Source organism: Lepisosteus platostomus, chromosome 11, assembly GCF_059453375.1.
Source record: "Lepisosteus platostomus isolate fLepPlt1 chromosome 11, fLepPlt1.hap1, whole genome shotgun sequence".
In the NCBI taxonomy this organism is placed as follows: domain Eukaryota; kingdom Metazoa; phylum Chordata; class Actinopteri; order Semionotiformes; family Lepisosteidae; genus Lepisosteus; species Lepisosteus platostomus.
This window is the reverse complement of record NC_142621.1, coordinates 6,508,759-6,524,203: the sequence shown is the minus strand read 5'-3', so window position 1 is coordinate 6,524,203 and position 15,445 is coordinate 6,508,759. Positions and strand designations below refer to the sequence as shown.

At 38.4% G+C, this 15,445-nt stretch overlaps 1 protein-coding gene across 1 annotated transcript in view; it reads right to left on the bottom strand.

The window, feature by feature from the left end:
• The window catches only part of pappa2 (pappalysin 2), a 71,989-nt gene that overhangs the window by 26,530 nt on the left and 30,014 nt on the right, over window positions 1-15,445 (bottom strand). The window contains exons 7-20 of the mRNA XM_088598143.1: window positions 15,011-15,193; window positions 14,180-14,480; window positions 10,968-11,096; window positions 10,484-10,569; window positions 9,510-9,706; window positions 8,255-8,374; window positions 7,998-8,133; window positions 7,601-7,775; window positions 6,536-6,698; window positions 5,522-5,699; window positions 3,479-3,692; window positions 2,283-2,451; window positions 1,888-2,020; window positions 1,364-1,473 (exon numbers count right to left, since the gene is read on the bottom strand). Of these exons, the coding sequence (XP_088454269.1) occupies window positions 1,364-1,473; window positions 1,888-2,020; window positions 2,283-2,451; window positions 3,479-3,692; window positions 5,522-5,699; window positions 6,536-6,698; window positions 7,601-7,775; window positions 7,998-8,133; window positions 8,255-8,374; window positions 9,510-9,706; window positions 10,484-10,569; window positions 10,968-11,096; window positions 14,180-14,480; window positions 15,011-15,193 (2,294 nt within the window). The remainder of the gene's footprint in view (window positions 1-1,363; window positions 1,474-1,887; window positions 2,021-2,282; window positions 2,452-3,478; window positions 3,693-5,521; window positions 5,700-6,535; window positions 6,699-7,600; window positions 7,776-7,997; window positions 8,134-8,254; window positions 8,375-9,509; window positions 9,707-10,483; window positions 10,570-10,967; window positions 11,097-14,179; window positions 14,481-15,010; window positions 15,194-15,445) is intronic.

Genomic DNA, 15,445 nt, shown 5'->3' with positions numbered 1-15,445 from the left:
GCAATGTGTTTTCAGAGCAATGCTGAAAAATCCTCTTTCTGTCATAGCAACCACACGGACAGCATTTTAGCAACCTAACAAAAGCTGTTTAAACAAAGGCAGTATCTAGTAGATGAGGAACTCTGCCATTTGTAATCAAACAACCACATGGGGCTTATGACTTCCAATAGCTCTTAATCTGTAGTCTGGTGTTTATTGTTTTCATTTTAAAACACAGATTTACAGCATACCCTCTAACGTCAGATATCTGATGCCAAGAGGCTACGGAGTAAATGAAGTGCCCCCAGGGTTCTCAAAACTGGAGGTGGTAAGAGTTTTTGGACGTGAGCTAAACGTTGATTTAAGGTAATACTATCCCTTTTTTGACAGAAACAGGCCAGGAATATGGCATATGTTATCAAATTCAGTTCCGAACTATTCAAATTTAAAAGCCTTAGACTTCAAGTGTACTGAAAGGTCACCCAATGGCAACTCAGTAAAAAAATTTTTTTCACTCTAGATCTCTATTGTCTGGGTTCCATTGGGTCCCATTAGGCAGTTTTCCCCCATAAAAAATAATATTGATCTAACAGTGTTAGATACACCGAAACATGTGAAAACTTTCAGCTGCTATTCTTGTCTTGAGTATTCCATTATGAGAAGTTGATGACAACTAGTTTTTCTCTCAGAGATGTATAAACTTTTGTTTCCTCGAAAGGTCTGGCAACAGAGCCATGTGAAGTAAAATTAAGTTAACAAGTCAGAACAGTTTTAGTCAAAAAGAAGCAAAACCTTGGACAACCTACGCTTTACAATACTTACACATAATACGTGTTTTTTGTACACTAGCCTTAAAATACGGTAGAAACAGCAAGGTAAATATTCCATATATCAACACAGAGAAATGACACAAATGTAATTCCTGACCACACCACATGCCCTGTGGCATCAAAGATGCATTTAGAAATCAAGATAAGTAAAGTTATACAAAAGGGCTTGTTTTTAATTGCCAAAAGCATTACTGACTCCTAGAGAAACTTGAGTACATTCATGGCACATGTCAAACTGCATAATTGCATACAGATACACATTGATTATGTTAAGACAAAAAGGATGCATGAATTGTGTATGAATGTAAATAAAAGATCCAAAAAAATTGTTTGGTAGCTATTCACCGCTGTCAGCAGACATGTAAGAAAATGCCACTTGAGATGTGACTGGAGATGATATGTAATTGCAAAAATTCCTGATCTCTTCAATTGACTGATCTCGAAAAGGGAGATCAACACTCCAGGAAACAAGTACAAAACATATGGATATTTCCGTTAAAAAGCAAAGATCATTTTTGATATAACAGTCATACTCAGATACCATCCTGTCTCACCTTAACTTTGCTGGGTAACATCCAGTGCTTCATCGTGTCAGCAGTAACATCACTGGACAGAAGCACTGGATCGCTCAGGGAGATGACACATGCTGGATAGCAAACAGCCCCTGCAATTTCACAGCATTATTGTCTTTTCTTTTACTTAATCTCTAACACATCAAAACCAACTTGAAAATAGTTAGAAATTAAATCACCAAATTCCACAGTTTAACTCCAGTGATGTCTCAAAACCAGATGATTATTCGTGGTAGCATATAAAATAATATTGCTGAGAATCAGCCTTGACAACTGGAACTCAAATCAGGGAAATCAGGAGTGTTCTTGTCATTTTATTAAGCAAAATAATTTTTATTGTGGTCTGAATTTAGCTGCATTCGTAATGAGGAATTTATTTCCTTGTCATTCTTGTTTTCAGCCCTAAACGAATGTGGCGATGACCTGTTGAAAGGAATTAAAATGTATACTTTATTTTTATTATTGTTACATGGTTAGGACAAATCTGAACATATGTTTTGACTCACCCACATTATAGCCTTCCTCACAGCTGTACTCCACCAGATTAACATCAAGAGGAGGTGCACATGCTCCTTGAAGTTTCCTACACATTTTAAACACCTCTGTCCATGTGCCATCCTTGGTACAGCGGATTGTGTACTGTCAGCAAATACAGAATGTGCATTATGAAGAGAGCACTAGGCACTGATGAACTAAGCGCTATGGTTTTCTCTGAAAGTACTGTACGTAATGAACAGACAGTAAAGCAAAACCTCGTCATAATCATAATCGGAAAATAATCATAATATCATTTTCCTTTGATTAGGTGAAAACCAGAGCCTTTCCTAGCAAAACTGCAAATTAGACAAAGAAAGTTTTCAGTGCTTTAGAATTACAAATGTCACATTAAGTTTCCTCTAACCTTCTCTGTGGGCTCGGAACAGCTGAGAGTACACTGGCTGTCAAATTCCAGTCCCTTCGTACAGCTGTACATCCCCTCAAACACAGGGGGAAGGGGTTCACAGGAAACAGGAATGCATTTCCCTTCAGTCCAAACTCCATCTTCAAGACACTCCAGCTTTAGGAATTTCCTAAGTACGCAAAGAATAATGCACGTCTAATGGAAGAGACTACAGTAAATAGCAACAGAGATTGCAAGAAGTATTGTCATCTGTTTTTAACTTGTTAGGAACAAGGAATTATTAAGATGTTTTAATTATCATGAATAACCTGGGCCCTATAAGTTTTATACTGTACAGTATATCTACTGACAGAAATAATTCTTCCAAACAGTACGGTATATTTCATAGGAATGCACACAACAGATTGTAGTACAACTCATTTGCAAACTAGCAACACTAGCATGAAACTTTGCTTTTTAAGGCTTAACAACCATTCACTGTTTATGCAACTGATTTCTATCTTGTTCAGACTTTCTTCTTTATTGTCTATATGCTACATTCTTTCTAAAGAAATGTGAGATTAGTCGTGTGTGAACAAGTATTGCAAAAGCACTAAAAAAGCAAGTCGATGATTTTGATTCCTTTATGAGACCTGCTCCATACTTATAATGATGATGGATAATTACAGTGTTTAAAGCATGTCCACAAACCTTAACGACTTGTTGGACAAACATGTAAAAGACTGCAGGTGTCTTACACTGGTGTCGGCAGCCATTCGTACATCACACAAAGAAAAAAAAGCCATCAATCCCTCAGGGCAGGGCAAACCAAAAAACAGCCTTTCTGACTGGCCCATTTACCTGTTGTGTAATATGGCCTTTGACTCCTGCCAGACTGAAACTAATGAGAACCAGAGTCGGGCTACCAAAATAGGAGGTGGTCCCTGTTTACTAGAGTATTCGGAACATATGGCCTCTTCGTTAACAAGAAACATTATTGCTTTGTTGTTTTTGCTTTTGTCAACTAAAACTAATAAAACTAAAAAACATAAAGTATTATCTTTTGTGATTTCCACTGACCATACAGTATAATATAATCTTGTATTGCAGTATAGAAAGAATTGATTTTATATCACCAAAGTAGCACGTTTTGTGTCACTGATCTACCTACAGTAGTAACAGAAATAAATACGTAATACAGAAAAAAGATCACTCACTTTCTTGGCTTTTTGTTCGGGCTACCCATTACGTAGTATCCAGGATTGCACTTGTAACGACAGATGGTGCCCACATCATGGCTACCTTCTTCACAGTGGGGGACCAACAACTTGGCATTGTGCACTGTTGGGGGTGCACCACACTCCACTCTGCAATATGCTTCCGGATAGGACCACAAGCCATCTTCTAAACACACCAACCTGTCACTCCCACCTGGAACCCGAAAAAATAAAGACCCTTGAACTCTGGCAGCAGTCTGGGAACAGGTGAGAATGTAATATTTCTATATGTTGCACTGGGAATATCTCAGCAGTTGGAAGGAAGAGAAAATCCACCCATCGAATCTTTTTGCTGACCACTTCAGCCAATTCCAGGTCACGGGAGAGCTGAAACTGATCTCGGCAAGCAATGGGCGCAAGGCAGGGTCCACCCTGCAAGGGAAGTCAATCCATCGCACCTACTGTACCAGTGTGTCTTTGGACTGTGGGAGGAAACCCAGAGCACCCAGAGGAAACATTCATAAAATCTTTAAGAACGATTCTTTATTTTTTCTGGGAATAATCCTGTTAGAATGCTTTATATTTCGAAACAGTTTAAATGGACTTACAATAACTTACAGTTTTTTTATTAAACATCCATACTAAACCAGACTGACCTATTAATTCTCACTGTCTAGCTTTAGATGCACCTGAAATGAATTATCTCCAAAGCAGCTTTGTTGCATTTGATATCATGACATTGTCAAAAACTAGAAAACCTGCACCCTAAATCATACAAATAAATCATTAATAATAAAGTACGTGTATTCGAATCAGAAAAATGTTGCATGCTAAAATAAACACACCTATACTGTACGGTATATTCTTGGGGCTTCCGTGAAACCCTGATTTTAAAAAAAGATAACAATACTTAATGATTTATTTAAGACATCCTGGGACTATTTTATTTGAAGTGCTATAAAATACTTTGTGTATGTTTTTATTTAAATCGTGATGGTGACTGTTGTCTCTGTCCACAATATTAACATTTCAATTTATCATTTGATAAAAAAGGACTGATACTTTCTTGTAAAACTTTCACTTCTATAAAAAAAATGTGTTTACAAAACCTGGAAAGTAGGCTTGGCTTCATTGTAGCTTGCAGCACAGGTAGAAAGCCAAGTCTCAGAGTCCTTAGGGAAACTGAATTTTCAGGTCCCAGCTACCCCACAGAGAAGTTTCGTGAAGAAAAACATTTCCTGGCCAACTAATGACTTTGTGGTTTTCTGTTTCAGCAGCTGTGGTGACCCTGTGGGACAAGGTACCTGAATCTGCCTATGTACTGCAGGCTAATGAGATGAGTTTCACAACACTGTGCTCACAGGCCCCTTTTTGTATGGCGTTATTTGATTTTCATTTAAGACAGGGAGGGCCGCTTGTTGTTTGATCAAGGTGGACTTCAAAACACAGGGACCTTAAATGCCTTTTAGAATCTCTGTAGCTGCTAGCTTTTTAAATTTACTAATATAGATTAAGTTCATTCACATCATTTACAGTGATATAGAAATAGACATCAAGACACAGAGACAGAGCTTTGAAAAAATAGACAGAAAACGTTAATTTAAACACTTATTGGCATGCCGTTAAAATATGGAAGTCTCTCAACTGTTGCTGCTCAATGCCAACATGCTGTCACCCCTCTTCCAATTACTAGACCTGTTGAATCATAAAAAACACTTTTTCCTTCTTATTTTCTCTCCATACCTGTCTACTGCCTCCCAAACCTCCTGCTAGTTTCCTATTTATGCAGCAGGTATCTTATGTTCTCTGGAAAGACCTTGGCACAGAGCTACACTTGGCTGGATCAGATAACACTCCACATTAACTTCCACTACTTTAAACCACCATCTGAACGCCTGTAAAGACTTTGATACTTGGCATCAGACAGAATGAAAAAGAAGGAAAAACAGTTTGACATAAAAAAACACCAATTTATGCTTGTGCATGTAGAAAGAACAAATAAATCAACATATTTATTTTCACAGTGTGTCATTCATTCCACACCTTGCAGAATTGCTGGAGGCTTGCAAGAAAATGAACACTGTTTTCCAAAAGTTGTTCCCCCTGGGCAGGAAAAGGAGGCGAAGTAAACATGGGACTCATCCGGGAATCCACAGTCAATGGGTTGGCAGGCCACTACTCGGTCCCATGTCCCATACCCACACTCCAGCACTGCTTCCTTCTGCCGGATATCAAGAAGGAAAATATTCATTATGAGGTTGTAAATTATGCAACACATTACTGTATTGGTTCTAATTAAAAATAAAACTACAGTCTACTATCAAAGAAGCCCGGACTGAAAAATGTATAGGTCAGTAATTACATTTCATCCTTTTTTTGTCAGCTATTTCTTTATTGTTTTTCCTGAATCCATCCATTTTCTAACCACTGCATCCAATTCTGAATCACGGGGGACCCGGAGCCTATCCTGGCAAGCAACAGGCTTAAGGAGCGATAATTCCATTTTTAATTATAATTGCTTGCATTAATATAGTGCTTTACACATGGAAAGGGATCCATTTCATTACCTGCTGAAGTGCAGCATCCATCTGGGTGATATGAGACAGCCATTATGCACCAGCAGCCCAGATGAGGTGCAGGAGTACAATACTCCATTAGCAGTTGAATTATAGGGGGAACTTCAGGAAGATGAGATTGTTCAAACCCATAGCAGAATGCAGCCAGACATCAGGGTTAACACACCTACTGTTATGAATAGTGCCAGGGGATTTTTAATAAACAGGCAGCCAGGACATGCAGTAGGTTTAAGATCTCATCCACAGGACAGCACTTCCTACAGTACAGTGTAATTTTGGTGTTGGCAATTCTAATCCAGATGGAAAAGTGCCACCTACTTGTCCACCAACACTACCTAGAGCTAATTACTTTAACTCCTGATTCCAGATATTTGAACAATACAAAGGTCTCATGATGCTACATCATCCCGGATGCCAACTTTTTCCATTTTATTTTCTATTACCTTCACTTTACTAGGAGTACAGACTTGATTACTCTCACCTCTTTTGGATGGAGCCCCTTCCCACTCAGCACACTCAGGGAGAAGCCTTGGTGACACGTGACAGTGCACCTGGGGTGACCCGGCTCAGAGGTGCAGTCAAGAGTGGCATGTTCTATCTCTGGGGGGCTACAGGTGTTGGCAGTGCAAGGCCTCCGAGCACATCTGCACCAAACAGAGGGGCCTGTCAGAGACGGTTACATTCACCCGGCAGAGATACACCTTTGGGCTGCATTGATGTTTCTTGTTTTCAGATAGACAGGGATGCTTACAGTTTCAGTGAAAAACTATTGGGAACCATTGAAAGTGAAGGCTTAAACCAAAAGTTTTCTATACTTGGTTAACTTGTCCCTGCACATGATCATTCTTTGTAGCATTAATACTGATGTTTCATTCATGATCTGACAAAAATCAATTTGTTTTCTACATAAATCAAGAAGACGCCCAACATGGTTGACATGAACTAGTTGTCTATGACTAGTACTGTATACAAGCACTAAACATTTAATGAATAGCAACTGTATAATGTTGTCAGTTATTATCTTTCTTCAGTAATAAATGCCTAATTTATGCCTGTAAGGATTTCTGCTAAGGCATATATTAAGCATTTAGAACTCACAAACAACCACTAATGACTTATTTTTACAATAATAAACACCTAATAACATGCATTATAATCCAGAAATAAAACGAGCCATTACCAATTATTTTAACTCCTAAGAATCTACCTTTGCTCTGATACACAGAGCAAGAAACTCCATTCGTTTATAAAAAGCTACCTGAACCTGTGGAGATTAAGTTACCCTGTTAGATATAGGACAGTTGTTACCATAATTACATTATTCCATTCAAACTTTTCATAATAAAACATCTTATAAAGTTACTTTTCCACCCATCATCTAAGGTATGACCCACAATGTCTGAGGAATATGTATGTAAGGAAGTGGACCTTTACGATTTTGCTCTGCTAAGCACGTGTCCTGTTTGAAAACCTGAATAACAAAACACAGAGCTGATTAAGCGAGTACATCTCTGCTTCCTGGCTGAAGACCCCACCCTCAGCGCACCCGTTCAGGGCGAAGGCGCTGAAATGACAGGAGGTCCTCAGAGCGACGGCCATGACAGCGACCAGTGGTGAGGAAAACTCGAAGAAGACAGCCGACGTGCGGAAAAATGGAAGGCTCAGGTTGTGAGTCACATTGACGACAAGAGGGTTACGCTGGCACGAGAGCTCATAAGAACCTGGAGAAGAAATTAAGTAGATTTGTTTATAAATATTCAATAAACCCCAAATTAAAAGTGGTCTATCGATCAATTAAATTAGCCAAGATGAAATCCCAGAAAGTCTTTCATTTTTCCCCCCTACATGTTTCCCCACTCTCATATTACTCATATTATTAAAACATATTACTGACAGGTTATTATACACCTAAAGCTATATGCAAAGAGAAAGAAAAATAATACCTAGAGAATGGTTTTTGCCACTTGTATCACTCAATTGGATAGACACGGTTTTCCTGTAATGGTATCCCAGCCAGGCTCCATCAGAAGCCAGGTAAATAATAATTGAAGCTGCCACCCCAGGACGAGAAAATCCCACCTAAACAAAACCATGGAACATGTTATTAATGCACCAGAACAATACAGTAGTGTAAGTGTGCCAATCTACAAATGCAAATGCATTCATTCCTACATCATTTGTCAGTAAATGGAGGCCATACCTTCAACCATACTGGCTGTTCCTCATCATAGTCAGAGTAGCTCTCCTTGATGGCAGTACAGGGAAACCAGGAATAATGTGAGAGGCTGTCACTTACATCCAGGAATTGAGATTTGCACACCTAGAAGCAGACATCCAAGCAATTATAATCTGTATAGTGATTTAACTCACCAGGGTATGAAATATTGTCCTATTTAACGGGCCTATCCCCCTAAGGAATCTTTTTTCCACATTTTAGGGAATTTTAAGATATAATAATAATAATAATAATAATAATAATTGCTTACACTTATATAGCGCTTTTCTGGACACTCCACTCAAAGCGCTTTACAGGTAATGGGGACTCCCCTCCACCACCACCAATGTGCAGCATCCACCTGGATGATGCGACGGCAGCCATAGTGCGCCAGAACGCTCACCACACATCAGCTATCAGTGGGGAGGAGAGCAGAGTAATGTAGCCAATTCATAGATATGACCCTGACGTTTTGTACACAGGTGTATTCGTCTTTGTCAAATATTCTAAGGATATTCCTTGTTTAAATTCACTTGTCAAATGGTAACTTCAATCTCAGCCTCTTGTAGGAGGAAAAGGATCCTGGTGGTTGGTCTCAGTGCAGCTAAAAAGATGTTGGCATTTCACCCTGAGTCGCCATGTTTCCCTCCCAAAAGATCATGGGATCCTGTCTTACCATCATATTAACTACATGGAACCTTCTACCACTTTGATAATTGGTACCTTGTGGAGGGGAATCTGAAGTGATATGATCAATTTGCTTGCTGCAATGACAATGCCTCTGTCAACACTGGCTGAATTCATTTTAGTGGTGCTTTGATTGACAATCTTTTTTGTTGGATGGGGATGGGAATTCTGGAGGATGGGGGGGGGGGTGTTCTCTTTTTGAAAAACTAATACTAGTAAAAAATTAGTTTTGGACCTTTAAAGGTATTGATAGTGCTCTCTATGGTATATGCCTAAGACAGCCTAGTTAAACTAGAAAATAATGAAATTACAACATAAAAATAGAATGAATATAAATTCATGCTAACAGTTATATTTTCATCAGAAACCTATATCTCTATATGAATATTTGTTCATGAGCACTCATGTGGAAATCAATAGAACTGACTGGCAATAAGAACAGTACCTACAGTACATATCTGTAACTAGCAAGTCTTCTAAGTAACTCACTGTGGTGCACAGTAATGAAAATGTTAGTGTAACAGGGATGGCTGACTGGTTATTATTCCAGTACCTGAGTGAGAGAGGGTTCTCTTGTAACAGCAAGCACTGGGCATTTAGTATCATGTTGGTGAGATGCATGTGCTTCAGATGCCCACTGGTCAGAATAGCCATGCGGGGTGAAGAAACCACAGTCCTGCACACTGGAGCCTCTCTCAAACTCTTCACAAATACCATCGCCATCAAACACATAACACAGGCTTGGCTCTCCTGCAGGACGAAGCAGAAAATGTTCCTCTAATGTTACTTCACATGACGTTGTTGCTATATCACTTAGACATTTGGCGTGTTCAGCCCTGTAACAGGAACTAGAATTACTGAAACAAAGCTGAATGTCACTTATGTTTTTAATTACCAGCAGCTTTGCATGAAAGATGAAGTAATTTGCATTTAAGCTACGCTGGTCTAAGTTAATTAGGGAGTTAAACATGTTTGATTTTTCTATTGTGCTGCGTGGGTTGAGTGGGGGGATTGTTATAATTGTCCTTCTCATAGTCATTTATGGTTGATCAAAACAACTCCACTTTTGGGGATTTGACACGAGTCCATGTTTATGTTTTCAAATTAACTGGTTGGGAATTCTTGAAATTATCAAGCTATTTGGGTTAAATAACCAAATGATGTGATAAGGAGAAATTGCAAACCAAAAATGGTGTACATTTGTAAAAATGAGAGTGAGTAGAAAACAAGAAGGAAAAAAAAATCAGCTATTCACGAAGAAAAGGCAGAAAACCATTCTTCATTAATGAAAATGTCTGAACAAATTATATCATACATTTAAATGTGATTACATAATGCATTTAAATGTGATCTCCTCATGTTAAATCTATTGACAGGCCTCCCCTGAACTGAAATGGAAAAAATGCACTGTTAAGAAAAACAAAATTCTGTTAATAATGCAGATCCAATGAACTGATTATAAACCAAAGCCTGGAAACCAATTCCTTATTTCAAAGAAAAATCAGGTTCTTTTCCTTTGCAACTTACCATCACAATTAAATCCTGGCTCCATCTGACATTTCTTAGAGCATCCATCACCATCAATGAGATTGCCATCATCACACTCTTCTTTGCTGTACAGGGTGAGGAGGAAAATACACAAACAACATTCACTTGCTCCCATTTAGAATAAGTCAGAGTGACTTCACTGCATAGCACACAAGGAGGATAAAGTATACACATTTACAGCATGTTGAGGGGAAAGTAGTAAAAACTTGTGCAAGGAAGTGATATAAAAATTAACAAGGCAAGATGTCAAAACATATGAACTTTGTGCTGTCTTCATCTTACAGTAGCCATAGCTCAGACTACTGTCTCATTTACAATCATTTTACAGTGCAATCAGGAATAACTTATGTATAATGTTTTCTGTTTACAGATATGTGGTAGGCAAATAGGTAGCAAAAGAACATTTGATTTTGAAACCAAATCTGAAAAACATGTTGAAAGATGATAATTCAGTTATTCCTACCTGTCCACCAGGCCATTTCCACAATAGGGAGAGCCATGGATGTAGACTAGAGCTGGGGAATTTTCACTTAGAAGTCCTTCCATGGCTACTTGAACCCAATACTTATACAGCTCTCCCCAGATCACATCCCTGTAAGGCATAACACAATGGCGATTTCAAACTCCATAACATATTTGTTATCAGATCACATTGGTTACATTTTGAATTGAGTTAATTGAATTCCAAGTGAATTACTGTATATTAAGTCTTGTAAGTAAATGTGAAACCGAGTACTTCTGAAGAGTATTAAAATAAAATCTTTAATCCTTCTTCAGTAACATGTTAAGGACTTACAGCTGTTCATGTTCGTAATTTCTACATGGCAGGAGTCTTTCTTGATGAAACCTGAGGGTATTTGTTTCTAGCTTCATCCTTTGCAATAGACACAAGAGAACACACTGAAAGAAAAGTACGCTAGCTACTATGTGGGTTTCGGAAAAGGTCAGAGCAAGGAGTTCCTTCTGGTCCTTTTCAGGAGATGACCTAATCATTGTCAGACTACCTAGGAAGATTACAGGCACAGTGCCCTGGTCATTGATCTGTTTTGTCTACTGACAACTATAAAAAGAGTATGCCCTTGACATTCCCAACAATGTTTGGTTGCCTTTGTCTCCTGCCACCAATAAATAATGTCTAAGAGGATGTAAGTCTCTTCTCTTCAGAGTCTCGGATAACCTCTACATACATTACAAATTGCCTTCATTAATTATGAAGTAGGGTTTCTTCTCACAACCATGAGAGAGTCCAGCAAAAACAAATGGGCGTTCCACTGTGGCTAGGCTTTCAGGTCAGAAATTACAGTAGATCTGTTAATTATTACTGCGTCTTGTTAAAGAGGATGCGAGATAGAGCAAAGATATTTCCAAGAGGTTTTGAGAAGAGGATGAAAATATCTTCCTTTCCTGGCATTTTTATTCTACGCAAAAACAAAATGGAAAAAAATACTACTGCAAATTGAAATGAAGGCATGAAAAATCTAAAATATATTGTGAATAATCTAGACGGAAAGCTAAACATCGTTATTTTCTTGCTGCCGTCAACAACAGATAAAAACACACATTTACAGTATATGTATATGTGTCATTTTTCTTAGCACTGCTCCACAGATATACAGTACTTTCAGGGAATGTTACTGACATCTAGTCCAGCCGTTGGAATTTATCAAGCCAGTTTAAGCGCTTTTACTGACAAGTGTTAACATGTTGCAAACACATTTCATTTCTATAATGACCTCATGGTGGCAGTGCTGCTTCACATTTACAATATTTAACCTCTTTCAATCCTTTTGTCTCTGTGACAGTCTTCCTTGCAAACACACTATAATCAACACAGAATGTTTATTTGTTTCCTTCAAAAATTCAAGGCAGCTCCAACAAGCCTGGAGTGTTTATTGTTTTCAGTGGTATAACATTTGGTTTATATTCCAATACTGATTTTTTTTACATAGTTTAATTCTCCAAGGTTCTTATAGCTTTTTATACTTACACAATAGAAAATGAAATCAATCTACTAGTGTTGTTAGCGTTTATGGACCTATTTTTTATCCTGAGTTGGCAATTATTTTTAAATTTTATACCACCCCAATCTGGAATCAATAGTTGTTAATCAGCTTGACTGATCGTGGGGTACTGCATGTTCTCCTGTGATATGTCCACTGCTCATCCACTTATATCTGACACAAGAGCCTCATGTTTCATTAATGAGATCTAGCAATGAGATGTATCAATTTAAGGCACATTCTGTTTCTTACTGACAGCATTTGAAGTGCTCAGGCTTCCAGCCATACCAAGCAGAAGCTGTACAGGTCGATTAAGCTCACCCAACTCTGATGGTACACCTAGCCAATTCCAAGTGGCTGCTTGGGGAATCTGGATTATAAATGGCACATCTTACACATAAGACAGAGCTCTCTGGACTATACTGTATGTCTCAGTCTGTGCTTCAACCTCTACTAGTTCAGCAATTGTTCTATGTTTTTTTCCAATAGATAATATTTCTATATTTTAACTTGATAAATCCATTTTTGGATAACTTAGGGTTGTTCAGTCCTAGTCTTGGAGGGCCAGTGGGTTTGGACATTTTCATCTCAGCTCAGGTCTTAATGAGCTAAACTGCCTGGTTAATTGCTTAACTCGTCCAACTCAACTGCTTTTTCCAGCTATTCAGGTGTGCAGATTTTCTCACCCTTAAAGACACCCTGAATACCTGCAGACACACTGGTCATCCATGAGAAAAATGCAAAAATAAGAATTATGCACTAACAAGGGTATGCAAGGTTGTTGGTATTACAATAAAATGAGCCAGAATTTCAGAACAATACCATACCCGACCACTGGAAAGAATCAAGTTCAGCTAAAGTCTTAAAATGTTCTTCAGTGTTTGATCTCAGTCAAAGCCTTAAATCTTCTATGATGTAAATGTAAATTCCTCTGAAGAATATGAACACATTCCTGTTACTGTAAGTGTCCTCCAAATGACTGCAGCATTTTCCCTGTATGTAGTAGACAAAACTATTAAATGTAAGATAGAAGGCTTACATTGAGGGATACACTCCTTGCATGTTCTTTGTGTGGAAATGTAATTTTTGTGTGTGCTTGAACGTAATTCTGTTTAAGGCTTGGCAGTTGCTGAAGGTGATAAACACCAGCTAATGTGGCCAGCTTTTTGGCGTGAGAGCAGGAAAACTCAAATTTAACAACCTCAACATTTAGAGGGTGGCATGCACTCATTTTGGTTCAGATGGAAAATTTTGTAGTTCCTGGATTTAATACAATAATAAGAAGAATATCTCTCTGGTAAATTAGACCTCTCTGGTTAAAGAAGTGATTAAATAGTCCACTAGAGTGGTATTTACTATAATAATGAATTTAAAATGGTACAATATTTTGATACTGTGACATTCGTATGACCTATTGAATAAGGAGACCTGTAGACAGATATAACCTTATCACATCCATTTAATGAATATACAAATATTTACAATTGAGAGAAGGCCATTCTAGAATGGAACTGTTTTTAGTAGCTAATTGATCTGAGAATTTCATCCAGTCATAATGCAGTCTTTCTACTTTCAGGTAACAAACTATCTATATAGCATGCTAAACCAAATAACATATGCCTGAAATCAGAGCAATGTTTCAAGCCATAATTGAGTGAGGGCTCCATTCACTTACGTGTCAGTAAACTTGCGTGATGGCTGTCTCACTGGGCCTTTAGGAAAAGCTGGGTCTCTGAATATCTGATAGTGGAGTGGATAACACTTGGAGCATAAGGTGTTCTTAGGCCTGGATGTCAGGAGAGCAGCATCAATCTCCATCTTCTCATCAAAGGTATAGATCTTCACCCCTGAGATCTTTTTCTGGGTGTTGAGGCGTAGGGTGAGTGGTATATCACAGAATGTGTGCTGGGGACCCATGTGGATGGACTCACCATACTCTGTGAGGATCTCGATGTTGGAAATGGCTCTGGTAGAGTCTGCAGAAAAAAACACAAGCTTGACCATCAGTCCATCATGCAGACATGCATTGGTGGCGCCTAAACAATTAAGCGAAGGTTAGGTATATAAGTGCATTTACAAACTGAGTTACATCACATTTTTAATGGATGGGATCAGAAATTATTTCATCTGTATTCATAATTTATGAGAACAATCTGTTCAAAGCGGTTCAGGATGCAGAAATTCAGGAAAAAAAATTGAATGATGCCACAGCACTCACAGATAAATTGAACTTGGAAACAATGTTTAATTCCTTCAATAAAGACAGGCATCAGTATACTGGAAACACACCAAACAGTTTAAGGTCCACTGTATTGACAAGCATTTTAACGGGCTCTTAGCATTCTTTACTGATGCTTGATGTATTAGCTTTTTATGATTTAAGCTACAGTATAATATTGACTACTTACCATCAATAAAGCTTATCAGGAATGAGAGTTAAGGGGTGAAATAGTTGTGTAAAGAAAAGGGAACTAAATACAATTAAGAAGTAATTAGAGAATGCGACCTGTGGATATATAGGTGATCCACACTGTGAGGCTCTCGGGGATGACAGGGTAGAGAAAATGGAGCTCCAGAACACATCCTTCAGTCTGAGGACAAGGGGCTGTCATGTTGGCATCATACAGGTGAAGCTCAGGGCTCCAGGCCTGAAGGCTGGGCTCACATGGCTGGTAAACATCAGGAGGACCTACAGCATGTACACAAAGCAATAGACAGGGGCTCTCTTGAGCTATTGGTGTACCCCACCTGCATCTACTGCACATGGAGATTTCCATATTCGCTCTCATTTTTTATCAGAAACAATACACTTGACCATTATTGGCTGTCTGGACCTGCCTGTTTCTTCATTCACATTCTAATTAAATTAGATTGTGTTTCCCTCTTGCCTGTGATTGCCTGGCAGGTCTTGAAACTCAGGCAAAAAAGGGCAAAAGAAAAT